The following is a 26,304-nucleotide window of genomic DNA, read 5'->3' as shown; positions in this document are numbered from 1 at the left end:
CGGGTCCACTTGTGTTTACTCCGTCCACATCCTGGATGTGTGAAAACAAGCGTCTCCACACCGCGCTCTGAGCAGGCCGCCCTAGGTCTCTCTGCTCTCCTCGTCACCGCAAGGGGATGGAAGAACAAACTGCTTCCGGGAGGGATTTGTTTCAAGAAATTACCGAGATTAAAAGTCATCACATCGGGTTTCTCTGTGGGAAACAGGGTGTGTTGTGGTCTGTCCATGTTGTGGTTTATGACCAGAGGTTCTGCGGAGTGATTCAGCTTTGTGTTATGCACACGCACTAATCCTTTTCTTCATCCTGAAGCGCGGTGCGATGCACGCCAACAAAAAGCCTGGGTTCCCGTCGGGGGCCGTTCTTGGCACTTGGTTAATCACCATAAACATCAGCACCTTCATCTACAAAAGGGGGAAAGTAACATTCACCCTCTTTCCCCCCAAGGACGGACCTGATGATGCAGAAGAACAGGTGCATGAAATGCTGTGCAAATGCAAGCCACAGTTTCAATTATACACACGTGTGCGTGTGTGTACATGTGATGCAACATGTACATGTCATGTGGAGCTCTGTGCTTGACCAGTTTTTGGAGCTTTTATTATTACGTTGCAATCAGATAATCAAATCATGTCTGTTAAACTGGAGCCCAGATGATGTACGTGATGGTTACTGGTTGTCAGTTCCGTGGTCGATGAGCTGTAGCCGCTGTTTCTGGGTGATGCGGATAAAACCGTGGCTGCATTCACTGCTGTGAACGTGGCTTCTCCCTCTGGGAGGATGTCATCGTAGCGAAATAGGATTTCAGTAACGCGCAGGCACCATTAAACATCTCCACGTTTGATTTCTCTTTAGATATAAAACTTTTAACATAAGATCAACCTTTCGGGGTTGGTTAAAACTTGGAATCCAGCCACATACTTACAAACCTGAAAATAAATATTTGACCCCAAAATGCGTAGAATCGCTTAGGAACCGTGGTTGGGTTTTGCCGTAAGTGGGAGGGTGGGCTTCCGCTCAGGGACCTGGGCGACGACTCAGACCATCCCCTTTCTCTCCCGCCTTTGACCTCCCCTCCAGGACGTGGTCTCCAAGATGCTCCACGTGGACCCCCAGCAGCGCCTGACGGCAGTTCAGGTCCTAAAACATCCGTGGATTGTGAACCGAGAGTACCTGTCCCCAAACCAGCTCAGCAGACAGGACGTCCACCTGGTGAAGGTACCCACGGGGCCTCAGGCGCGGGGCACGTAAAGAGTCAGCGTGCAGACGGGGGTCCCAGAGGCACTGCGGTGCTTTCACATTTCATCACACACGTGCACTCACACGCAGCCTGCAGAATAAGTCACATCTGTTAACACGGCTGGCAGCTTCCGTGCGTGTGTGACAGAGAGGGTGAGGAGACAGAGACAGAGAGAGAAAGGAGGACCCAGACAGACAGAGTCGCAGAGACAGAGGGAGAGGCAGAGGCAGGTGAGGGAGGGCCTTGGGTGGTGCCGACCCCTGGTCCCAGACTCCTCAATTCTAGACCGAAGCTCTGCAGGCCTCTCCGACAGCCCGGGTGGTGACTCCAGGCTGTTTGGGCCGGACGTCCCTCTCTCTCGGGCTCACCTCTACCAGGTGGCACAGAAACACCTGTGCACCTGGGCGGGGCAGCTGGGCTCAGTGACACTTGGCTCCCAGGCAGGCTGCCCCTGAGCCAGGTGAGGTGCGGCCCCTGACCGGCTCCCATAACGCTCCCGACCGGCTCCCCGGCCACGCGCCTCCGCGTCGGGCTCTGCCTCTGAAATGTGCGGGCCTCCAGCCCTAGGGGCTGGGAAAGGGGCCCGAGGCCACAGATGGAGCACAGGTGGGTGGCAGCCCTGGGGTCTGGGCCTGGAGGACTGAGGCCGCGCTCCCGCCAGGTCTCAGGTCACCGGGGGGCAGAGCCAGCCTTCCAGAGACGTCACCTTCCCTCGCTTACACTTTCGGTACCTGCCCGGGCCCCATGCCTTTATAGGACAGGCGACCCCACACCCCGGCCCCAAGCATGCCGGGACTCACTCCACAGGGGACCCCCATCAGGGCAGCAGCATCTCATGGGGCCCTGTTGTGGGGGGGGACCCCTGCTCTGAGCATGGGGGCTGCCCCCACCGGAAGGGCTTAGAGCTATCCGGTTAGGAGCGGTCCGGTCTGGACCTCCCTGAGGACTGGGACCGGCTCCTTACGCAAGTTTGTCCAGCTCCGAGGAGGTGGCCGAGAGGGCGTGGCCAGGCCCTGGTGGGGTGCATGTGCGTGGGGGGACCCGGCGAGCCCAGCAGACCGCCGCCCGGCCGCAGTGGAGTCCCGGGCCTCAGCCGGGGGCGCAGTCCCAGGACGGCGGGGGGTGCTGGGCGGCTGTGGTGACGGGGTCCTGAGCCCACTGCCCTCGGCGCCCCGCCCCCGCCCCCTCCCCACACATGGGGGCGACCAGGGCCAGGAGGCGGGGGCTGCCGGCTTCCGGCAGGAGCAGTGGCGTCGCGCTCACCGGCCCTCTCCCCCGCTTTGCAGGGCGCGATGGCCGCCACCTACTTGGCTCTAAACAGGACCCCTCAGGCGCCGCGGCTGGAGCCTGTGCTGGCGTCCAGCCTGGCCCAACGCAGAGGCATGAAGAGACTCACGTCCACGCGGTTGTAGCGCAGGCCCACGACGTCATTGGCTCGCGGCACCAGCACCGCGCGCCGCTGGGGTGGCCACGGGCGCCGCGCTCGGCCGCGCTTCCGCGTTCAGCCCGGGAGGGTCTGGACGGCGACTTCGCAATGCCTCGCTCCACGCACCTTGCCACCCCCTCCCCCAACGGGCCACGTGGACTGCGGTCACCACAGCCACCATGCCAAACACCTGCGGTTCCTCCCAGCTCTTTGCCGCCATGACTGCTGTTCACGCGGACAGATACTTTCCCAACGACAAAGCCGGTGCCTCGGTCCCATCTGTGGAGCGTGGCCCTCGTTGTCTGCAGGAGGGAGCGGGCTTCGAGGTCCCGGGGTGCCCACAGGCTGAAGAATGTCAGGGGGGCACAGGGCCCCAGGAGCAGAGCCACGTCCCCTGAGATGACCCAAGTGGCCTTGTCGTGCCGGCCCCGTGCTGGGCGCCCACGGCTGAGGGTCTGCTTTGCCGCCGCAGTGGGTTTGCCCGCCTCGCCCTGCCCCCTGTCCACAGAACGTGCGCCCGCGGGGACCCTGAGCTCAGTCCTCTGTGTCACCGTCTGGGGCAGGAGGGGACGGCCAGGGAGCCGGAAGCTTTGCCCGCAGAGTGGCGACGCAGTGTGTGGAAGCTGTGCTGTGTCCTCATGTCTCTGTCACGCAGATCTGTCCTCACCAGCGGCGCCTGGCAGTCGGTGTGTCCCTGGGTTCGCACCAGGCGTGCGTCCCTCTGCTAAGTAAAGTCACGCAGGCTCCGCCCGCTGCTTGGGTCAGGAGGATCGAGCACGTGTCCTTTAGCCAGGGGGCCACCTGCCAGGCTGGAGGGGGACAGCCACTTGCCGCTCGGTCTGCCTGGCCCTCTGCGCTCAGGCAGGGCTGCCGGAGCACCTGACCATCCCAGCCAGGTTTTCGCTATAAAAGTCGTCATTTCATGGCTTCTCTTGTCCCCCGATCTCAACACACTCTAGAGCACACGGACACACACACACGTGCCACCTGCTGTGAAGTTATTCCTCAGCCTGGTCCGCGGTGTTCAGACCTTAGAACATGAACGTAACTATTCCACGCAGCACGTTTTTCTCGGCGCCACCAAACGTGGAAGGTGGGGACAGGTTCACACACGCGTGTCCCTGCCAAGCCCCGTCAGGCACTTGTCGTTCTCTCAATAGAAAGGCTCCCCGAGGCTCCGGTGACTTCCGCCCTCCGTCGTTTTGCTTAGTCTGACTCACGTCACTTCTCAGACGCAGGAGAAGCTGGGGCGCCCGTAGGTCGCAGGTGCTCCCCTCCTAGAAACCGACCAAAGTCAGCCTGTCTCGTGTTTGCTGCTACCCCCGCTGCCTGCCGTGCCCTCGGCCTGGCCCGTCTGCACGAGGCTTGCCCCCGAGCTCTGGCAGGGGGGCCTGGAGTTGAGAGGCGTGGCAGGCCAGCGTGTGCGTCCCTGCCCGGGCCCTGCTGGGACGGCCCAGCCCCGGCCATCTCTGCTACGTGGTGAGGGCAGCCTGCTGTCCTAAGGGACCCCGGAGGCGGACCTCGCCCCCGCCCTGCCCTTCCTGGGCGTTCGGGCCCAGAGGCCCCGCTGTGCCTCCCTGCCCCGCTGAGCCTGCAGACACCTCCGTGCCCCCACCTCGTGCAGAGCAGGGAGAAGGGCAGCCTGGAGGAGGGGTGATGCCGCGTGGGAACCCGGCCGGCGGCCACACCATCGTGTGGATGACAGGGCTCCCCTCGCTCAGTGCGAGGCTCTGGAGGGTTTGCACAGGTGACAGGCAGTCACACAGCCCCCTGCTCACGTGCCAGGTCAGGATTTGCTCTGAGAAAACCAAGCCCTGGCACTCAGGCCTCTAACCCACTGCGAAAAGGCCCCTCATGACACCTCTAGGGTGTCACCTGCCCTGGGGGCCCCCAGTTTGAAGGAAACCTGGCTCGCCTGCCCCATCGGTGGGAGAGCCTTCACAGATGCCACCCAAGTCAGCCAGATGTCACTTCTGCTCCGAGGTTGGATCGTCCGCGGCTTCGTGTGTGTGTGTGTCAATGTTTGGAAGGCCGTTCGCTTCTATGTGGCAGCCGTTCTCAGTGTTCAGCTCCTTAAATGGTGTTCCCGAGGCCGCGTGCTGGGACTGTCCCCTGTCCCCGTCCCCACTGGGTCTCCACAGCACAGGGCGACCGACGGCTCTGTGTGTGCTCCCACGTGCTCCTGTCCTTCACCTCTGCGAGTCACGAAGGCCCGAGGAAGGAACCGTGCCCTGAGTGGCGAGGAAAGACAGCGGGGACCACAGAGTGGCCCCCGAGCTCAGGAAGTCAGGTGGGGAGGGACGGGAACTTGCCGGAGGCTGGGGTCTCGGTGTGGAGCACGCTCCCACCCCGCCTCCCACCCGGGCCCCCGCCTCACGCTTCGTTTACACGCCGCGCCCGCGTTCACGGGCCGTTCTGTTCGCGCTTCGGTCTGCGCCCGAGACGGGCGCCGCTGTACAGGTATTTATTACGCCTTCCGACTTTCTGAATCGGTTTTTTAAATAAACCTGGGTTTTATGAAGTCCCATGTTTCCTCGCCCGGTGTCCTGGACTTTCTGTGTTGCTACCCATAATAGTCTGCAGGGAAGCTCCCACTGCCCGGACTTTGGGCCACTGTCGCCTCTGCCGGCATGAAACAGACTTCATGGAGAGCCGTGTGGTGTGCATGTGTGTATACATGTGTGTGCATGCGTGAGTGCCCTCCGTGCAGAGTCTGGGCAGAGGGACACGGGAGGGCATGGTGGGACAACCCAGACACGTCAGGGGAGGCTCCACGGGGCCAGTGAGAGGCTGCGGGCAGACGAGAGCTTCTTACAATTATCAGTGCTGCCCAGCGGACCAGGTCTCCCCAGTTCCTGTCGTTCAGCTCAGGCGTGGTCTCCACTGCTCCCTGGGCAGCGCCCCGTGCTCCCCACATCGCCTGGTGCTCGGGGAGGCAGAGGTTGAAGCGGAACTGGGCCGGGAGCGCCCACCTGCGCGCCCAGAACAGCCCTGCCCGGGGAACCTGCCGTGTCTGTCCCCAGGCAGGGACGCCTGCACCGACAGCTGACCGAGGGACGGGTGGGTGAGGTCTGGGCCGGGAGCTCGGCCCGCGTCCGGCCAGCACGACGCATGTGGCTTGGGAGGCCTAACCAGGGCTTTGGTGCCCTGGGGTCGGTGCGGGGTGGGATGGCCTTTTGACTGCACGGGGTCGGTCACAATTCATTTCTTCTTCCCAAACGTCGCTGCTTCCTGTGGGCAAGTGTCGGCCGTGTGTTCGCACGTGCCACGACCCGCCACAAGAGGGCGACGGTGAGCCTCCTCCAAACTGTGCTTGGACCTGCGGGCATGGGGGGCGGGGCGGGGGGGGTGCGATCCCGGCCAAAGGCCTACCCCTCCCCTGCTTCCCGGGCCAGCGGCCTCCTGGAAAAAGTCCCGGTGGGACAACAGGCTGGGGACCTGCTGCCCGCTCCTCACACGCACCCCCCCCCCCCCACCCCTTGGAGCTCTCAGTGGACTGAGGGGCCCGCGATCTGTGTCAACACGGAGAAAAACTGGGAGAGTGACAAACGTGCCGGGCGCAGGCCCGCACAGGGAGGTCTCCATGTTTGAGTCTGGGTTCTTTTTTATTAACACTGGTGACCTCGCACACAGGGGAAAGTTTGACATGTCTCCTTTCAGAAGCCCCTTTACAGAGGGCAGGAAAGTCACCTTATACTTGTCTTTCGTAGACAAAATCATTCATATGACTGGTGTACAAGGAAAAACTTGGTTTAAAAAGGGTCTTCATGGTGGAAGACAGTCGTGCATCAGCGGCTCAGGAAACCGGCCGCTCAGGAGACTCTCAGATGGAATCCACCTGTTCCTTTGCTTCTTCGTTTGTTTGTTTGTTTGTTTTTAGAGAGGGGAAGGGAGGGAGACCGAGAGGAAGAGAAACACCAACGCGAGAGAGAAATATTGGTCAGTTACCTCTCCCATGCCCTGACCGGGAATCGAACCAGCGACCTTTTGCTTTGCAAGGCGAAGCCCAGCCAGCTGAGCCGCACCAGTCAGGGCTCCCTGTGTATTTTTAGGTGTCCCTGTCACTCTGGGATCAGCCCTGTTGGGAAGCAAGCACTATTTATACCACATGCCAGGACTAAACCGTAAAATCTGACTCCCTTCCTTCCCGTCTTGCTTGGCTCTATCCCTCGGGCCACAGAACAAAACACCTCGGCCTGGGCCCAAACAACAGCTGTCTCTTTCTGGGTCTGACCCTGGAAGTCCAAGACCAGTGGTCGGCCCCATGGGCATCTGCTGCGGCCCTGTTTCCCGGTTCATGGGCTCAGAGCCGGCTCTGGTCTGTCCTTATAGGTGGCCTGCTCTCATGCCCTCATCTAAACCTCCCAAAGGCCCCCTCCTAATACTGTCACACGGGGAGCTCGGGCTGAACCAGTGAACTTGAGGGGACACAAGCACTCAGCCCCCTGCACCTCCTTAGCTGGGAGTCCCTCACTCAGAAGCAGTACTGTGTGGTTAGTGTCAGCAAGGCACGGGGTCGGCCCACGGCGGTCACTGCCAGCAGGAGCCCGTGTGCTGCTGCATCAGCTCGTCAGGGAGAACGTCCCTGAGGCCACGGTGAGGGTGGCAGGGGCCCCGCCGGACCCTTCACATGGACTCCAGCTGCTTCCTGCCATGGGGAGCCCTGGTCTGCTCTGCGGCCACCTCTGCCTGGAACTCCCCACCCTGGGTCTTGCGAAGACTGGGTCCCGTGCAATGTAGGTCCCCCTTCCCAGGGTGGCTCTCTGATGACCCCACCCAAAGCTCGCTCTGCTCCCAGCCGAGGTCTCTCTCCCGGCACTCGGCACGGCCTGGCAGGGGTGTCTTCTCTCTGCCTGTTTCTCCGGTCGGACTGTGACCCCCGTGTTGGCGCAGGCAGTCTGATGTGAATAAAGAGGGACAAAGAGGGCCAGATGCCAAGGACTGTGGTAAACGAGGAAGCATACGCCCACTTGCTTTGCTAGGAGGTGACAGCATCACACACTCCCCGGGGACCACAGGGCTGCGCCCCACCGACCACTGGGGAAGGGACAGAACCATCAAGGGGGCGTTCTGTGCATGTGCAGTAGGAGCCGGTCAGTCTGGCCTGGGGAAGGGGCTGAGTTGGGTGAGAGTCACACCCTGGAAGGTCTAGGTGACGGATTGCTCAGGAGGTGGGCCCATCAGAGGCCTGCAAAAGCTCGGGAAGTGGGTGGGTTATTTTGAGAAGCGGCTGGTCTATTCCAAGCCCAAGCTAATATATCTTGAGCTCAACAAGAATGTTGCGCCTCCTTTCCCTCCCTCCCTCTCTCCCCCCTCCACTCTCCTTCTCCCTCCCTCCCTCTCTCTCTGTCACCCCCACCCCCCGCTCTCTCCCTCTCCCCCTAAGCTGGCCGGGTAGTGAAAGAGGCTCGCCTGGATGAGCCTTGGCATGGCACAAAACGTCTGGACACTGGCCCTATTTCTGGCCCCGATGAAGGCAAAACTGGACTTTTTCCCAGCAGGGTGGACAGAGACGGGACATTGGGAACCCAGGGGAGCACCTTTGATTTTGCACTTGCCACCACAGATAAATCTTGCCATGCCACAATCCCCCTACATGGGTCTCCTAGGCGGCTTTCCTTGCGACGCTGCAAGGACCCCACGTCCACAGGCAACAACAGCAGAACCCCTGTCTGCTGCTCACCGGAACCCCAAACCCGGTACCTGACCTGCCTCTCGTAGGCGCTCGGCAGCTCCGGCGGTGGGTGAGGCTGAACCATGGGTGAGAGACACCAAAGCAGAGAGACGGGGGTGGAGCCCCCCCATAGGCCTGAGCTGCTCCCACTTATTAGAAAACCTCCCTCTCCCTGATCCACCCCCCCCCAAAAAAAAAGTCCCTGAAAAACGTAATTCCGGCACTTAGTCCGACCTGTGTGTGGAAGTAGAAAGCACCTTGGCTTTGGCAGCTGGAAGTCATGTTCACGGCTTACGTTCCAGCTCCAGCCTCTATGAGCTGCGGGGGGACCATGGTCCTGGGGCTTCTGTGATGAGCACATGGGATGAAGTGTGGGCGTGTTTCCCCTCCCTCCTGGGGGGGCGCGTGTGTGACAGGGAACAGAACATGTCTCCCCTTCCTCCTGGGGTGTGTGTGTGCGTGTGTGTGACAGGGCACAGAACACGGGGACCCAGCCACACCGCGGCCCGCTCTCACCCAGTGGAAATATCCAGTCACTTTTCTTGCCACTGGCGCAAAGGTCCCCTTCAGGCGAGCGATCCAAGGACGCCAGAGTTTGCTGGGTCAGCACGGAATTTCGTGGAGCTGTGTCTCTTTTGTGAAGCGTGGAAACAGGCCAAAGAGGACGAACGAGACCAGCCAAAGATTAGCTTTCAGATATGCTGCTTGGAACCACCACGCGGATCCTTGCGGCCCGGCTTGCGTGGGAGCCGCTCTGAAGTCAAGTAGACAAACAAAACCCAGTCAAACTTTAACCCACTCTGTGGGTGAGAGATTTCTCTAGAAACAAACAGACCTTATTCTGTGTTCCAACGTTTCTGACTAATCTGGGTGACAGGATCACCCCCACTGTGCGTTCACCTCCACTATGCCACGGTTCAGCCGGCTGCTCTGGCCTCCGTGGCTTCTGTCACGTTCAGTCACCTGCCAACTGAGGCCTCGACAAAGTCGGTAGAATCCAAGTTTCCACCCCGGCTCCAGGCTAAGAAGAGGCGCCCCGTGGGAGGCGGGCAGAGCTTGCTGGGGGTGACGTAGGGAACACAAGAGAGTGGCACCAGTGGCCGAGGCCAGAAGACACCGTCGTGGGCATCAGAGGAACGTGGCAGCCCACCACGCGGAGAGGAAAGCAGGGCGGGCCTGCGACCCTCGGCAGTTAAAGAAAATTCGCATTCGTGAAAAACGTGTTAAGTAAACATCGTGTATCAGAATATACATATATTTTCTGACTGCTTGAAGCTTCACGTAGCTTTAAAAAAAGTTATAATAATAAACTGATCTAACATGCCCGTCACCAACTCCAATATGGAACAAGACACGAATGAACGAGGACCAGCTGGGCTGCTCCGGCTGCGAGCCACCGGCCAGGCCAATGCCAGGCTTCCAAACGCAGACAGGAACACAGCCCACCTGAGGCCGGGGACAAGAAGCAGGGGCGGGCATTGCGGGGTCTTGGAGAGTGTCAGCTAGAGGTGAAAACACTAGTTTCTCTCCCAGTGAACGGTGCTCTGGCTACGGGGGCTGAGTATCGAGATCTACTGGAGTTTTTTCAGAAGACACTAATGTGTCTCCTCCTGCTTCGTTCCAGAATGTGACACGTATTAGAAATATTTATATTCCATTCTCTGGGGCAGACACTATGGAGAGCGTCCTGGATAGAGTTTTAGGTCGTTCAGTTACTACGTCCAAGCGCTCCGACTCACCGCCAGTTCACGGAACTCCTGAGAGAAATCAAAAAAAGCGAACGCAGCGATATTGGCCGGTGCTGGTCGGCCGAGGCGTGGCAGAATTTCACAAAGATTTCCTTCAACTTTACCTCCCATTCAAGGATTTCTTGAAATGAAGGGAATATCTGCCAAATGTTGGATGATTTAGGGCAAGGGCCCCTGGCTTTGTCTTCCCGCCGGTGTCGCGCTGCACGTGAACGCGCTAAACCTGAAGCTTCCGCGCTTCCTTTCAGAGATGACTTGGGATCTAGCGAGGCAGGCAGGTGGGTGGGCAGGAGAATTTATCTGCAACTGAAAGTTTCTGAATACAAATCAGTCATCACGATTTTGCTAACCCTTCTGACACGAACAGGCAGAGCGTTTAGGGGTGCTGTCCATACAGCATCGGGTACATTAGCCGCAAAACCTCCCGCTAATTGAAGAGATGCCGTTCAGTTGTGCAACAACTAAGCTTTCGATCCAAGGTTAACACAACCGAGTTGCGGCAAGAGGAGGTCAACTGACCTAACGTGAACCTGTGCCGTTGTGAAACCCGTGCTGCTGTGGCTTCCAAGTCGGTGCTTCTAAAAAAGAGAAGGCGGTTTGTCAACACGAGGGCAGATGTTAAAGGGGAGTTGGGGGTACTTATTTCAGTTTGGGAAAACTTTTCAATACGTTTGGAATAACTTGGATACGTGAATATACTTTTTTAAACTGCAAATTCCATGAAATTTAAATAGAAATCAAGCATTGCCAGTGGAAACCTGGCATCTGAATTGAGAGGAATGGTATAAGCCCAGAATTCACACCGGATTCTGAAGACTTGATGTGAAAAGAAGAATGTAATATTTCAGTGATAATTTTTATGTTGATCATGTACTGAAACAACATCTCGGATGTGTTGGACTAAACAGACCACTAAAATCAGTTCCCCCTGATCCTCTTTACATTTTACTGTGGCCACTAAAGACCTAACATTCGGCGGGTGGCTCCCACCCCGACAGTCCCTTCTCCGTGCCGGGGTGTGTGGACCAGAAGGGTTGGGGCCTCCTGCTGTCCTCTCACGTGTCACTCACCAGACACATTTAATTCTTCCACTCGTCCCTCTGACCCTTTCCTTTCACGGGACCTGGAGGTGGAGCTACAGGCTCAGAGGCACTCAGGTCCCAGGTGCAGGGCGAAGCACCGTGTGCAGCTCAACAAGGGCAAACTAAAACAAGGCAGACTCTTCGGGAGCGGGCCCGGCCGTGCCGCCGGCGACTCGGGGCAGGTGGCCTCAGCAGGGTCTAAGCGCTGCCACTGCCCAGCTGTCTCAGGACCACTTCCCAGAGGCCGCTCAGGCCTGAGGCTGAGGTTGGGGGGGGGGGTGCGGGGAAGGGGGGAGACGGGGGCATTTAAGAATCTGCAGGTGACTCTTCCGACAGCTCAAATTTCAGAACCACTGTTCATGAGATAAAGAAAGATATCGGGATGAAACGGCACACAGCGAGGTCCAGAAGCCCGCTCTCACTCTGGGGGCGGCAGGCGAGGAGGGACATGCCCACCCCTCTCCACCAGTCTCGCAGGGGCAGTTTCGTTTTTATTCGAGAAGCTGTTCAGTTTCCTTACACCCACCTTCGGGGTGGATACGAGAAAGAGGAATAACGTACAAGTGGTCCACAAAAGGTAGCTATTAATAATAAATATATTGTCATTAAATATTTTATTTATTTATAGAGAGAGGAAGGAAGAGAGGGAGAGAAACGTCAGTGTGTGGCTGCCTCTTGCGCACCCCCTACCGGGGACCTGGTCCACAACCCAGCAAGTGCCCGGACTGGGAATCGAACCGGCGACACTTCGATCGCAGGCCAGCCAGGGCTAGTCCTATTATTGATAATCAAAACCCCTTCGCTTCCCTTTAGGTCACACATTCCTACCTCCACCCCAGCCCAGCAGGGGCCGTACCAGCCTTCCCAGCGCTGTTCGCAGACTGCAACCCTGTGCACTGACCTACACTCGCGGAAGTTCCAGGCCGTGCATGGCCCGCTGAGATCCCAGCAGAAAAGGAATCGGAGTCAATCAATGGCACTGTTTTAATTCCCAAAGCACTTGTTTCTTCGATGCCCTTTATTTGGAACAGACAGCATACGTTCATGCTGCAGCTTCAGAAGGAGCAGGAGTCCACGGCGAAGTGCCCCCCGCCCCCCCCCCGCCCCCCATCCTTGGACGCGGTCGCCGCCACCCGCCCCCGCGTCCGTGCAAACGCCGAGTTTAGTTCCCGCGGCCCCGGCCCCGCCGAGCAGCGCGCCGCACGCCCGCTTCTGCGCCCCGGGGTTCCTCTCGTGAACGTTCACGCCCCCCCGCGTGGGCACCCAGAGGTCCCCTGCTCCTTCTCGCTGCCCTACGGCATCCCACGGCCGGGCGCACCGTGCCCCACTCACCGCCCGCACGGACGGGCGTAGATCGCCCCCCATCCCCACTCTGCGGGCGCTGCCGAGCGCGTGCCGCCGCCCAAACCTGCTCGTCCACCGCGGGGCTCAGCTCTGGGCCGGGACGTGCGGGCACCGCTGACGTGGCCGCGTTGCCCCGAATCGCGCTCCAGCCACGCGCAGCTTCTAACCTACGTTCGCGGCGTCCGAGGGCCCCAGTCCCCGACACCTGCGCCGAAGGCCGCCCGAGGGGCCCGGGTAAAACATTAAAAGCTCTGAACGGCAGAAACCCCGCCGTCCCCTCGGTGACTCGGGGCGCCCGCGGGCGCCGTGGGCTTAGGTGGCTTTCGCCCGGGGACCGAGGCCGGGCCGTCCCCCTGCGCCCCGCCCTGCGCCCACTTCCCCAGCCACAGCCTGCTGGCCCCGGCGGAAGCGCGGGGCCCCGGGGCGCAGCGAAGGCAGCCCTGACGCCCGGGCCGCACAGCCCCGGCCGGGCCGCCGCGCCCGGGAGGGTCACCGCCTAGCAACCGCCAGCCAATCGCCGGGCCCGAGAAGGTGTGCGGCGCGCGCCAGCCAATCCGCGGGCTGCCTGCCGCCCCGCGCCCTCCCATAGGCCAGGAGCCGGCGGCCGTAAGGCGGGGCCGACTGTCGTGACGCGGCCGGCGCGCTGCCGCGGTGTCCGCTCTGTCCGCTGGGCCGGGAGCCGCCGAGGGCAGCGAGGGCGGCGAGGGCGGCCGGGCTCCGGAGCGGCCATGGCGGGCGCGCTGGTGCGAAAGGCGGCGGACTATGTCCGGAGCAAGGACTTCCGGGACTACCTCATGAGGTGCCGACTTCCCCGGGCTGGAGCCCCCGGGGGCCGCGGGAGGCCGGGGCCGAGCCGCGCGGACGAGGGCGCCCGGGGCGGCGGCAACGAAGGGGCCGGACGGGTGCCCGGACCGGCGGGGGAGGCCGGGCGCGGGAGGGGTCGGCCCCGAAACGCCCCTGCCCGCCGGCGCGACCGGACTCCAGGGCCGAGGACGCGCCGCCCGCGCCCCGTTCCCCGCCGACCCTCCGAGGGCGGCTGTCGCCGACGTCGCGCGCCTTTGCTGGGCCGCCCGGGCGCGGGCCTCGTGCCCAAGCGCGTAACTTGGCCGCGGTTCGCAGCAGCTCGTCGGGGAGCGCGGCGGGGGGCCGGGCTCGAGGTGGGCTGCGCGGTCGTCGGAGTCCCGGCGGCGGAGGGCCCCGCGGGAAGCCCGCTGCCGGGGACCAGCACCCCGGGATCAGTCCCGGATCTGCGTGCAGAGGCCGCGCGCCTCCGACTTCGCGGGGGTCGGGGGGGAGGGGACTCATCATGGGGGCGGGCGGGTCTGGAAAGAGACGGTCCCCGCCAACCTTCCCCGCCGACCTTCCGGAGAGAGGGCTGCGGGGCCGGCAGGACGGCCGGGCCGGTGCTGGGCGAGCGGTCCCTGGGGTGCCCCGCGGCCGCGTGTCCCCGGGGTGATGGCCGGTTCCCCTTGGGCGGCGGCCTCCAGGGGTCAGGACGCCGCTGAGCAAGAGCGGCCCCGCTGGGCTGTTCGTTCCGGGCGCCGCGCCCGCGGTCTGACCGGTTCTCCCAGGTCGGCTGCGGAGCGGGGCTGCTCGGGCACCTTCTCCTCCAGCGTCACCTTCACGGGTCAGGGTCTGAGCCGCTCACTCTTAGGGGACCTTGTGTCCCTGCGGCCCTTGGCGGCGGCGGGTGTCGCGCGGTGGCTGCCGGGCCCGGCGGCGGCGGTGGCCTGAGCTGTGTTCCTCCAGGAAGAGGCGTTCTCTCTAGACCTCGTCGAGGACGGTGTCCGCCCCCGGCCCCCGCCGCGTCCCTGGGACCCGGGAACCGTGTGGCCAGCAGCGTGGCCGCGTTTTTCCAGGACCAACTTAGGACCGTGTCACCCGGGTGACAGGCCCGTCCGTCCCTCACGGGAATCGCACTGAGTCGTCGCTTTACTAACGTGGGTTTCCAAGTGGGTTTTCAACGCTGGGGTTTTGTGTTTCCCGCTTGGTCACAGGAGTTACGAGAACAGGCCCGAAGCCAGGGCGCCGTGGGAACTGTGACGGGCTCTCGGTGGGAAAACCCCGGCCGGAGAGGGCCTTGCCATGACAACTAGGGACACTTAAACCGGACGGGTGTTAAATAATTCAGTAATCGGCAGGTTCTGTGCCAGGAGATGCCGGTGCCCTTAACCCTCGGTGGCGAGTGTGCGGATCCGCGTCCCTGGTGTCCACCGTGTGGTCCTGGGCGCGTCCCTGCGCTTTGGTGGCTGTTGAATGACACCGTGTGGTGCTTGGCAGTCCCCTTCCGTTGCTGCTGCTGTGGTGCGTGACCCCCTGCGTTCCTGGTCCTGGTCTCGGTGCCGCTCGCTTCCCTTCTCCCCAGTTCCTTCTTCCTCGCGTGCTCAGACCTCGTTCTCCAAGACGCGTTTCTAAAGAAGCGCTCCAAGCGTCCGATGCCGGGTTAAAGGAGCTGCCGGCCCCCCGCTGTCAGCCTCCCTCCGGAGCTGGGGTGAGGAGCAGTGAGGGCGAGCCGTGGGCTCCGAGGCAGGACACGCGTGTCCGCGTCGGGGCCTTCAGGCAGACCGATGCTGGGGCGGACCACGCCTCCCGCGTGGCACGGGCGTGTGCGAAGACGGTCTCTTCGGAGCCGACGTCGGGGAGCATGTGCGAGTCAGTTAATCATTAGCGCGTGTGTGAATCCCGGTCGTGGGCTGTTCGCGAGGGATGTGCTCTGGTTAATGCGGTGTCAGCTGCTTAGTTTCCGTGCGCAGGCTTCTGGGGCGGCGCTAAGGGCTCACCCTTAGTAACCAGGGGCGCACCAGCGGAGCGGCTAGGACCCTTCCCCGAGTGACCGGCGTTGGGGCAGGCTTGGGAATCAGGTAGTGCGGCGCTTCACTGGCCGCAGGAGAACAGTGGTGTCCCCGCCACGCAGAAGGCTCAGGACCCCTCGGCCCCGCGCCCGGGACGCTCAGGCGGGGGTGCAGGCTGGAATTTACAGGAAGAGAGCGGAGCACAAGAACGGCCTCGGAAGGAGGGAGGTGGTGGGCCCTTCCTGCGCACCGGTCCCCACCGGCGACCCCTCCTCCGCGAGCCGCTGCGCGCTCGCCCGCGCTGGGACCGGCCTCGGAGGGCGCCGCGAGCCCCGCAGCAGAGCGGCCGGAAGCGTCTTTCCTGGCAGCCAGCGAAGCACGGGGGACTGTCACGGGTTCCAGTTGCCAAAGCACCCCCTGGTTTTAACTCGGACTCGAAACTTGGAAGCTGCTGAGAAGTGAAGTTCAGCCGAACCCCTGCAGCCTCCAGGAGCCCTGCCTCTGCGCTCCGAACCCCGGCCCCTCTCCCGTCCTGGCGGAAGCCGGGGCTGGGCTGCTGGGGGCGCCGCCCAGGAGCGGGTCACGCCTCACCGGTCACCGGAGCACCTGCAGGGGACGCGGACGGCTGCGGGCAGTGACGGCAGGGGCCGTGGAAATAACAAGGGGCTCGGAAGAAGGCAGCCGCGAAGAGAACAGGACGAAGCTCCTTCGGTGGGGGGCCCCCCTGCTCGCCCCCGTCAGCCGTGCTCCGCCCTGCTCAGCCCGGAGGAGAGCGTTCTCCCGCGCGGGCGTGCACAGTCGTGAGTGGGCCCGAGAAAACCTTCACCTGGACGTTTGGGGGTTCTGTTTAACCTTCACTGAGGTCAGATAAAAGCAGCACACCGCATAGAAGACCAAGGCTTCTTACCTACCCACTGTGCGTGGCTGTCCCCCACATGGCGGTGTGTGTGCTGCTTATGATTGTCTCTCTCTCTGGAACGGACACTCATACATCGCAAGAGGCTTTTCTCCTTCTCCTGGGTCGGCTCTGCACAGATAGGACTTTTAGATGTTTCGACTGAGTACTTGATCTGTTTTGAACATCTCTGACATAGAATTAAGGGTTGTTAAGTTGCGGATTTTAGTGTTTACCAGCGGTGCTCAATGACTTTATTCTCGGACCGTGTTACACCATTAAGTCACTATTAATGTGAAGTAATCACGTTTTCATGACCACTTCCATGCAGGACTCTTGGATTGAACAGCATACGAAGGCAGGCATTTCCTTTTTCACATCCCTTCTATAATTTGAACTGTTGTATAATTCAAGGAGAAAGTACTGAATTGAAACTAAATTCCCTCTAAGATGACATTTTAGATTTTATTTAAAGATTTTATTCTTTTTAGAGAGAAGGGAAGGAAGGGAGAAAGAGAGGGAGAGAAACGCCGATCGGTTGGCTCTCACAGGCCCCAACCAGGGACCCGGCCCACGACCCAGGCACGGGCCCCAACGGGGAGTCGAACGGGCGATCCCTGGGTTTGCAGGCCGGCACTCAATCCATTGAGCCACACCGGCCAGGGCACGTTTCGGATCTTAGGTCCTGCTCCTTGAAAAGCGTTTCTGTAGGGAAAGAGTGCGGTGCCGACGCAACAGCTCAGTGAGGCCTGTGCTCAGAGCCGGAGGAGGGGACCTGCCGTGCTGGGAAGGGGAACGGAGGCTTTGCTGTCATGGGATTCCGCAGCCTGTCCTTCTGTCCGGCCCCGCCGCTTCCCGGGGAGTGGCCCCTTGAAGCCCGTGCTGTGTAGTCGGAGACACAAGCCACAGACGGCGGCTGAGCACTGGCGAAGTGGCCCGACTGGGGTCCCCCTGAGTGGCAGCCCCGCAGCCGCAGAGGCCTGGGACACAGTGGGACATAGGCTGTCTCGTTAATGAGTTTTCACTGGTTGTGTGTTCAAATGAGAATACTTCTGATTCGTTGGAATAAATGAACCTAATAAAATTAACTTGTTTTTTCTTGTAGAAATTGCACAGTTATGTATAATACATGGCTCCTGTTTATTTGTGACTTGCATTATGTTTCTGTGGGAGCGCTCAGGGTTAAGCTTACTTTTATAAAATTAAGGCTTATTTCATTAGTTCTAGGTTGTTATTAGAAATATGACTAGACCGGCTCAGGGGAGAAGAGCGTGTAGTTCTGGTACTGGGACGTGAACACATGTGCGGTGGAAGCAAACTGATGGCCCAGACCTTGGGAAAACATCTGACCCTTCCTTCCTTTCTCTCTCTTTTCCATGTTTCCCCGTCTGACCCCGGGCGTCGTCGCACCGAACAGCACGGTAAGGAAACGGGCCCCGCTTCGTTGTGGGCCTTGGCGGGTTCCGCATTCACAGCGGTGGGCAGCAGGCCTGGCTCCCGTGGGCTGGGGCGCAGCGCCCCGGCCTCTCCGGTAACAGCCCGCACGGGGCCCCCTATGAAGTGGGGACAGAGGTCCCGAACCGCAGACAGGCCGCGGGAACACGTACTTGTTGGAATGCTCTTTTGTGTCCAGTCAGGAATTATATGGAGTGAATATTTTCCCATTTAATCCAGAATATGTTTATCTTTTCCTTTCACAAATTTATCATGAAGCTCCTTATTTTAGACCCTGACTGGCAGATACCTGATTCGCACAGACGAAGCGTAACTCAGGAAAGGGAAGAATGAGGCCCTTGTAGTCGGTACAAAGGGTGTGTTCGGCTTCCTGGGCAGATCTCTTAGGGGACCAGTGTTGAAAGGGTTTTCACCTTATGTCCTTTCAAAGGCATATATGTAAGTGCAGGCGGTAACCGCGCACGTGCAGCCTTGCCTTGCGGACCCTGTTGCCGGTGCTCCGACTCTTGTCACACCTCCCCTGTGACAACTGCCGTGACGGAAGCCCCCGGGGCTCCTTCACCTTCCCGATGATGCGCGTCCCCCACTGCGAAGTGACGCCTTCACGCCCCTCGTGGCGTGGCTCTTCGGGCACCGTGACAAAGCCCGGATCTGTGCACATGAGTCGCCCCCGGGAGCAAGCATGCGGGCAGAGCCGTGGGAGGAGGCTGCCGGGGCAGGGGGACTAGACCCAGGTGGGGAAAGGGCTGGCCAGAGCGGAGGAGAGCAAGGGCACCAGCGACACCGTGCAAATGGCGCGACCCAGGACAGGGCGGGAGGAGGGGAGGGAGTGGGTGGGGGTGGTGCACCAGGAGGAGGGCGCTGCCCTCCAGCAGGCCGGCAGCAGGGTGTCGCTCCGGTCACTGCAGCCTGAGCACGAGGGCACTGGTGGGCCATCCAGTGCCTCAGAGACACGTGCCTGCCCGGCCTGCAGGGCTCATGCCCCTGACCCTGGCCTGCACCCCCGAGCCGGGCCGCCCCGACCTCTGATGGCCGGGAGCCTGGGCTGTTTCTGGTTTCCCTGGTTCCCCCCCCCCCCCCCCCCGAGGGAGTTCGGGTGTTGTCACTGCTCAGTGTTACAAGTGTGAGACCTGAAAACTGTTCTGCGCCCGAAGGTATCTCAGGTGCTGAGGGGCAGGGGAAGCTGGGTGCTGTTGAACATTCTGCTCCCAAGAATGGGGGTCCAGCCAGCACTGTGGTCCCCTTCACATTCTGAAGCATTCGCCAGTCGTACGTTAACAAAAACCATTTTCAGTGTCATGGGAAAGCCACTGGGCTTATCTCAGCCTCAGAAATGAGAGTAAGCCGGATAGTGCTGCTGTTGAACACCGACAGCTTGGTTTGGCTCCCGGGTTGCTGTGTAGTTGTAAAATGGGACACTGTCGGTCCGTTTCTGAAATACAAGTTGTTGCTGTCACTCTGAAAGTGTTTTCCAGTCCCAGTTGCCCAATATCGGGTTCTGAGTGTAGACTTCCAGGTGCTCAGGTCTTAAAGCAGCTCACATGAGCTGAAAGCTGTTTTTCCCCTATTAAATCCGGTTCCTTCTTCAGAAAAAGTATCCAGTTTAGGCTCTGCATTTTTAGAGATGTTGTGAAATATTTTGTATATTTCAAATACAATTGAAAAAAATAAGTTTTAACGCATTTAAGCATTCAGTGACAAAGAATAGTTATCAGAAGATTTAAATGATGGCGAGAGGGAATTGTGGAAGAAGTGGATCTCATTGTAAGGCTCTCTAAACGGGACACTCAGAGGTTAGTTGCAATCTGAAAGCTGGCCGGGACCTTGGTAAACTGCCCAGGCCTTCCTGGCTCCCAGCTCACTGCAGGGCCTGCTGAGTCACAGGCAGGCCCTGGGCAGATCCCCAGGAGCGGGCGTGCTGCGGGCACGGTGACTTGCCCCACGTTCCCACCGGGAAGTCAGAGAAATCGCGGTTGTCCCGGCCCCCACCTTCACACCACCCCTCTTCTTTTCCGTCTCCTATTTTTCTAGCACTTCTGGGTCCAGTAGCCAACTGGGGGCTCCCCATTGCTGCCATCAATGACATGCAGAAGTCTCCAGAGATCATCAGTGGGCGGATGACGTTTGGTAAGTATGCAGCTTTGAACACCTAGAGGACTTTCACCTACTTCATTGTAAGAGCTCCAGACAGGACAGTCACTGTTAGAAAGTAACAGTGTGACGGTCTGAAGGTGTCCCTTGTCCACAGTGAGGAAGGAACAGGTGATTCCGAAGCACTGGCGTGGGGAGCCCTAAGATCCTGTCTGCCCGTCGGCCACTGCACCCGCTGACGAATGTGTCCCCTTGACCCGGACAGGGTTTGGAAACCGTGTCAGAGTTACATGAAGCCCTGGTGTTTGACCATAAAACCTGCTGCGGGGGCTTACACAGCCATCCCCTTGGGTGGACGGACTGGGAACAGCATGGCGACTGTGACGGGGCCGGAGCGGTGTCAGCCTGCTCCCTCTGACCACCGCGCTCCCGGGCATCCGACGCGCTTCCGTTCCCGGTGCACTTAGGCAGGAACTCGGCTCCCTTGAGGTTTTAGCAGAAGGGGCTCCTTCCTCGGCTGAAGCGGCTGAGCCGCTGCCCGCGGCGTGGCCCCCACCGCAGGCCCCGAGTGGTAAGCCGCGCCCCGCCGCCTCGTGTCCTTTGCAAGCGCTCTGCTGTTACTCCCTGACCTTCAATGAGATTCGCCTACAAGGTGCAGCCTCGCAACTGGCTCCTTTTCGCCTGCCACGCCACCAACGAGGTGGCCCAGCTCGTGCAGGGGACGCGGCTCATCAAGCCACCAGTAAGCGAGGCCCAGCCCATTGTGTTGTGGGCAAGGACCGGGGAGAAGGAAGCCCAGCCGTGGGCTGAGGCATTTCAAGGGGTGCGGGTGTGCGCGTGTGTGTGAAACTTCACTCTGAGCAGCCGTGTGCTGTCGGGTGCTGCGGAGGCCGGGCAGCTCCCACAGCGCAGGGCGGTCGGGCAGCGTGGAGCTGGGGCCCCGCGTTATTCCTAAGTGTCAGTCGGGATAAATATCACGTAAAGTGTCTTCAGGCCGCCCGAGGCCTCTGCAGCTGGCAGCGGAGCTGTTTCTCCTGGGCTTTCTCCTTGTGTTTATTTCCAGGATGACTAAGAAGGCGTCCGCGTGACGGTGGGAGGGGAGGAGCTGGTGCCTGGACAGGCGGCCTTGCCAGCTGCTGAGTCACAGAGTCCACTGTCATGTGTAACCCTGGGAAAGGACACGCGCAAGAGAGCTATTTCTACTAACCAGACGGTCCCCACAGGGGCCGCCACACACCCCTGCACCAGCTCCGCTGCCCCCCAAGTGCTAAGCCCTCTCCTCCGAAGGGGCGCTCACAGCATGCGACCATTTCAGTAATTCCGATGACGGTTCTCTGCAGTAACGTGTACACTGTGTCGGAATTTATTACTGACAAGCTGCAGAGAACAAAATTTCTAACTCCCGAGTACTCAGAATTCCTGACTTTTTCTTTAATGTCCAGGAGACCTCCAGCCACTGGCCGCACACGTAAGGTCTCATACCCAGGGTTTGAAAGCGTGTCCGTTCCCATGCAGTGTGTATTCTGAAATGCTGTAACTTCATGGCAATAAACGACTTAAAGTATATGTCAAATGCGAATGACCAATTGTGTTGCCCTGTGGAAGGAGCTGCCGGACTGTATTCCTGCAGGGCCTGTATGGGTAGGAGATGGAGCCCCGGGAGATGACCGAGGGGCGGGGGGCAGGTGGGCTGCCGCCATCCCTGGAGCAGCCCTGGTCCGCGCCGTTGAGAACGTGCTGCTTCTCACGCGGGTCATGAGAGAACGCTCCCAAACGCCCCGAAGCCACCGGCTGGCCCGGGAGGTGCGCTGGCCTCCCGCTCCCCGAGGCGAGGTCAGAGCTCGCCATGTTGCGCTGGGACCGCCGACCCAGACCCCACTGGATGTGGTGCGGCCGCTGCGCTGGGCACAGGTAGAGGACGCCACCTCGGGACAGGCCCGAGCCGCTCCTGGAACTGGACACTGACCCAGTGTCCTGAGGACACGGTCCGCACTTGGTCAGGGCTGTCACAGTGCACGGCCACGCTGGGTGAGGGGCCTCAGCAGCAGTACTAGCAACACCTCCCCTCCGTGGCAGCGTGGGGACGCCGCCTCTCCCCGCCCGGGCACCCTCCGAACAGCTCCCTTAATGTCACTTTCTGTCTGTCAGCGTGCTGGGCGGTCGACAAAGCTTTGGCACGTAGGCACCTGGGAGGCGCGTGGGCCTGGGGCTGCTTCCATCTTGTAAGGCAGGGGCGGGGCAAGACGTTGGGAGTCGCCAGGTGACAGGCCAGGGTCCCCTCCTCTCCCTGCCCCTCTGGCCTCTCCCGCCAGTCCCTGGGGCCGCTCAGCAGGAACCGGACTGTCCAGGGTCCCCTCGGGCTCATTGCTCCAACTGAACTGGATTGAGGCTGCAGACAGAGCCTGGAGCGCTTGGTCGGGTAACTGCTCACATCCGCTTACTACCTGGGCGGCGTCAGCTCCGAAGGTGTCGCCCTGCCCAGGGCTTCTGAAGCAACGGCCCAGCCGTCCCTTTCCTCTCCCGGTCTCTCTGGCTCTGGTTCGCTGGGTGGGATCTTGCTCCTCCTCTTGTCACTGTGGGACAGCCGCAGGCCTGCCTGCCTCTGGTGCCGTGCAAGGAGCAAGGGGACCCTCCGCCCTCCGTCAGAGAGGTCGCCTAGCTCCCTGAGGGGCAGCCACAGGTGTCACCGCCCTGGAGCCCAGGGCCCTGACGAATGCAGGTAACGTCCCTCATGCACCTGGCGAGCAAGTCCAGCAAGGCCACTTCTCACCAGGAGCGTCCTCCCACAGGTGGGAGACCTGTGAGTGAACAGACACCCGTGACGTTATGTCAAACAGGAGTCGTGTGCAGGGCCCTCCGGGGGCCCTGACAGTGACCGTCCCACGTAAAGAAGAGGGAGGAGCCGAGACAAGTGGACTGAGCTCGGTGCTGGCTCCGGAATGGGGTCTGGGCCTTCCCACAGAGTCCCGGCTGCTGGCAGGGAGGAGGCACAGGGCAGCGGGGGCCGGGGGGGCGGGTGAGGGTGGGGCCCCAGTCCGTCTGGTCCCTCACTGCGGCACGGGCGCCAGCCTGCGGACGCTCCGCCAGAACAGCATGGGCTTCCGTCTCCCTTCCTCCCTCTTTTTGAGCTTCTCGGTTGCTTTAGAATGACCCCATCTGTTGTCCGTCACTATCTAAGGGGCGCTGAGAACAGCTGGGTGTTCGGCGGGCAGGTGGTGGCCTCGTGCACAGAGGACTGGCCCCCAGCTCAGCATCTGCGCCCTCGCTGGGGGCACGGGAGGCCCCTCCTGCTCCTTTGTCAGCGCTTCGTGGAGCTCGGCCTCGTGGAGACGTGGAAAGTCTCCTGGCCCCAAACATGAGAGTGTTTGCGCGGAGAGCGGTGCGCACCGAGGCTCCGTCCCGTCTGGTCCTCCGTGTGTCCTCAGCGGCTGTGCCGCGGGGTTTGGGGGTTGTCAGTGGGAGACGCAGCCAGCACAGAAAGCCGTCCAGGGAGCCAGCACTGCCAGGCATAGCTGCCCACGGAGGGTGTGAGCGCGAGGACGGGGTTGAAGCAAACCTTGTTTCCTTTCAAAGCCCGATAGTGCATACTCAAGTTTTTGTTTTTATTTTTTTAAAGATTTTATTTATTTAGAGGGAGGGGAAGGGAGGGAGAAAGGGAGAAATAACACCCATGTGCGGTTGCCTCTTGAGTGCCGCCAGCTGGGGACCTGGCCCACAACCCAGGCCTGTGACCTCACTGGGAATCGAACCAGCAGCCTTCTAGTTCGCAGGCCGGCGCGCAATCCCTGAGCCACACCAGCCAGGAGTACGTACATACTCCGGTTTTTAAACTGCCACACATAAAACGCCGCTGAAGATACTCAAAGGCTCAACCTAGTTTTCATTTCAAATAAAGGACAGAGAGGGTTTGAAGATAAAAGCGAGCTGTGACTACCTTCCAAGGAAGCTGACGCCCAGTGTCACAGTAAAGTCACTCACGGGCAGAGGTGACAATGGGGCAGCACTTCCTGCACAGCCAGAACCGGCCGACTGGGCTGGAGTCCTGGCACGGAACGGAACCCCGGGCTGCAGGGTGACAAGTGCCGTTGGCAGGAGATCGTGGTGAAGTCAAGGCCTTTTGTTCGCAGTCCCCTCTGGCCGCAGGGGTTCAGGCCCAGACCTCCCTGTCCTCCTCCCACGCTGCGCTCGCTGGGACCCAGCTCTGTGTCCGCACCTCCGGCTGTGTTCAGCTGCCCGTCCTCTCACCCTCTCTGTGTGTGCGCTCCGGGCAGCTCTGTGATTTTCTCTGATTTGTGCGCGTGGGGTGGGTACAGACCGCAGTGAGGATGGAAGCAGCGGTCAAATGACAGGATGTCCTGCCCCTGCCCTGGCCACAGGCTGCTCCAAAGCCCTTTGATGGCCTCCGAGTTGCCTTTCTAGGGTCTGGAAGAGAAGCAGACATCAAACCGCCTCGTCAAAGCCAAGCCCCTGTGTGACCTGGGACTGGAGCGCTGGGCAGGTTGGTGGCCTTGGGGAGGGCAAGGGCCCCAGGCTGCAGAGTTCTGCGTGGGGGTGCTGTCCTGGTGCCGGGTCTGCCACTGGGACGCACCCGAGCCAGGCCGCCCGCAGGCCCCAGGGCTGTGCTGTTCACTGAGGAGGGAACCGGAGCCACAGGCAAGCCCGTGCAGGCTCGCTGCTCCCAGGCTTTGTCGTGGAAGCCTGGCTCAGGGCACAGACCTGGCTCACCTACGGGTGCTGAGCAAGTGTTTGCCAGCAGGATAAAACGCTGCGGCTCATCCCTTCCTCCTGGGCCAGCTCTGCCTCCAGGTGCCTGCAGGGCCCATCGGAGGCAGGTGTGCTGGGCTGTCAGCCCGACGCACAGTTCCCACCTAAACCAGTCACGCCGCGGGGTGACCGGTTCCCGGGAGCTCCCTGCAAAGGAAAAGGCTCCTCTATTAACCAAGCCCAGGGCCCTGCTGAGGACGCGGCACAAACGCCCAATTCTCTCCTCTTCTGCCAAATTTGGAAAGTAAGGAATTGGTTCAATTTGTATTTTCCGTTGTAACCGTTTCTAATTTTTTCTGGCTTTTTCTCTTTCGAGCATAATCGACAAGCATCTATCTGTACAGACTTGATGCGTCTTTCCCAGCTATGGCTGCTGGGAGCCCCCGCAGGTGTCCTTCTGAGATGACCCACTCACCCTCCGAGAGAGTGTCCACATGTCCTGGCCCAGGCGGACAGCCTCCTGCCCACCCCTGCCTGCCGTGCCCCCACCGCGGCCATTGCCGGGGGCTCCAGCTCCCTGTCGGAGGGGTGGCCCTGGTACTAGGATGGGGGCTCTTGGCTACTCTTGCTGCCCGAGGGATGTTGCTTCAGTTCACCTGACCTTTCACTCTGTTCCGTAAGCGCGGATCCCGCATGAAAGCTGGGCTCGGTCGCTTGTCTTCAGTGAGCAGGGGGATCTGTGGCCTTCTAGGGATGCGGTCACGGGGGCTGGGCAGGCAGGTGGCCCCAGGGCCTCCCCCAGAGCAGGCAGCCCTCCAGCGAACGCCGGGGCTGCATGCGGCCTGCCCTGCTGCAGCGTGGCTCAGCCGGGCCCTGCCCTGGGCCCATGCCAGTTTGTGCCGAATCGCGCCATCTGGCGGGCTCAGGGTCCAAGCCGAGGGCGGGAGGGGCGCGCCGGCATCTGCCGTAAGGAGCGCCAAGGCGTTTTCCACAGCACAGCCTCCTGGTAGAACGCCCCCCACATCTACTCCCGCGCACAGGGAACGCTCGGATGGGCAGCTCGCGGGTTGGTTCCTCGGGCTTGGTGTCCGCGCAGGGCAGGCGGCGCCACCTGTCTGAGAAAGGGCCTGGGACGTGGAGCCGCTGTGTTTTTGTCTGTAACCACCCCCCTCTGCAGGCACGATTAACACGTGACCCTGACATGCTGACATGCCTGCACACGCACACACACCACACACCGCTGCCCCTGGTCTGACTTCCGCCTCCACACGTACTACTCGTGGGGACGCAGGTGGTGAGCAAAGGAGACCTGGTGCATCAGGACGGGCGCCGGAGAGCCCCCCCTCCCCGCCCCCACCCAGGCTGCGCAGGCCGAGTCTGTCCCTGGTCACAGAGGGGCTTGTTAGTTCGGACATCCTGGACCCTTAGTTTGTTAAAAAAAAAAAAAAAAAAAAAAAAAAAAAGGAAAGACAAGCTAATCTCCGAGGGAACTTCGGGAGTTATACCTGCTCGTTCACGCGTGCAGAAGATGCTTGTGGAGCGCGTGCTGGTGGAGGCTGCACAACCCTGGGCGTCCGCGGAGGGAGAGTGAGGAACAGAAGGACCGACCCCGGCAGCGCCCCGGTTGGGGGGCTCCCCCTCCGCCCTGGGCGGGGGGCACTGTGGAGCCAGGAGGACCACACCACTCCACTCCAAGCAGCCGCGACCAGTGCGAGGAGCTCTGAGACCTGGGGAGCCACGCGCGGGGCTGAGGCGCTCAGGGCGCATCAGCTGAGGTCCGCGCGGCAGCGGGGGAGCGGCCCCTAGGGACTGCCCTGCCCCCACCCCACTGACGCGGGGCGCGCGCCTGGACACG

The 26,304-nt window shown here is 61.0% G+C and overlaps 1 protein-coding gene across 2 annotated transcripts in view; it reads left to right on the top strand.

The window, feature by feature from the left end:
- RPS6KA2 (ribosomal protein S6 kinase A2) overlaps positions 1–4,184 on the top strand; it is a 149,495-nt gene extending 145,311 nt beyond the window's left edge. For both annotated transcript variants that reach the window (XM_090280075.1, XM_090280076.1), the window contains 2 exons: positions 1,079–1,216; positions 2,525–4,184. In XM_090280075.1, the coding sequence (XP_090136201.1) occupies positions 1,079–1,216; positions 2,525–2,650 (264 nt within the window). In that variant the 3' untranslated portion in view covers positions 2,651–4,184. The remainder of the gene's footprint in view (positions 1–1,078; positions 1,217–2,524) is intronic.
- Positions 4,185–26,304: the final 22,120 nt, after the last annotated feature.

Source organism: Furipterus horrens, unplaced genomic scaffold (genome assembly GCF_987537825.1).
Source record: "Furipterus horrens unplaced genomic scaffold, mFurHor1.1.pri manual_scaffold_6, whole genome shotgun sequence".
In the NCBI taxonomy this organism is placed as follows: Eukaryota; Metazoa; Chordata; class Mammalia; order Chiroptera; family Furipteridae; genus Furipterus; species Furipterus horrens.
Note: the sequence above shows the minus strand (reverse complement) of the source record. Positions and strands in the feature narration are given on the sequence as shown.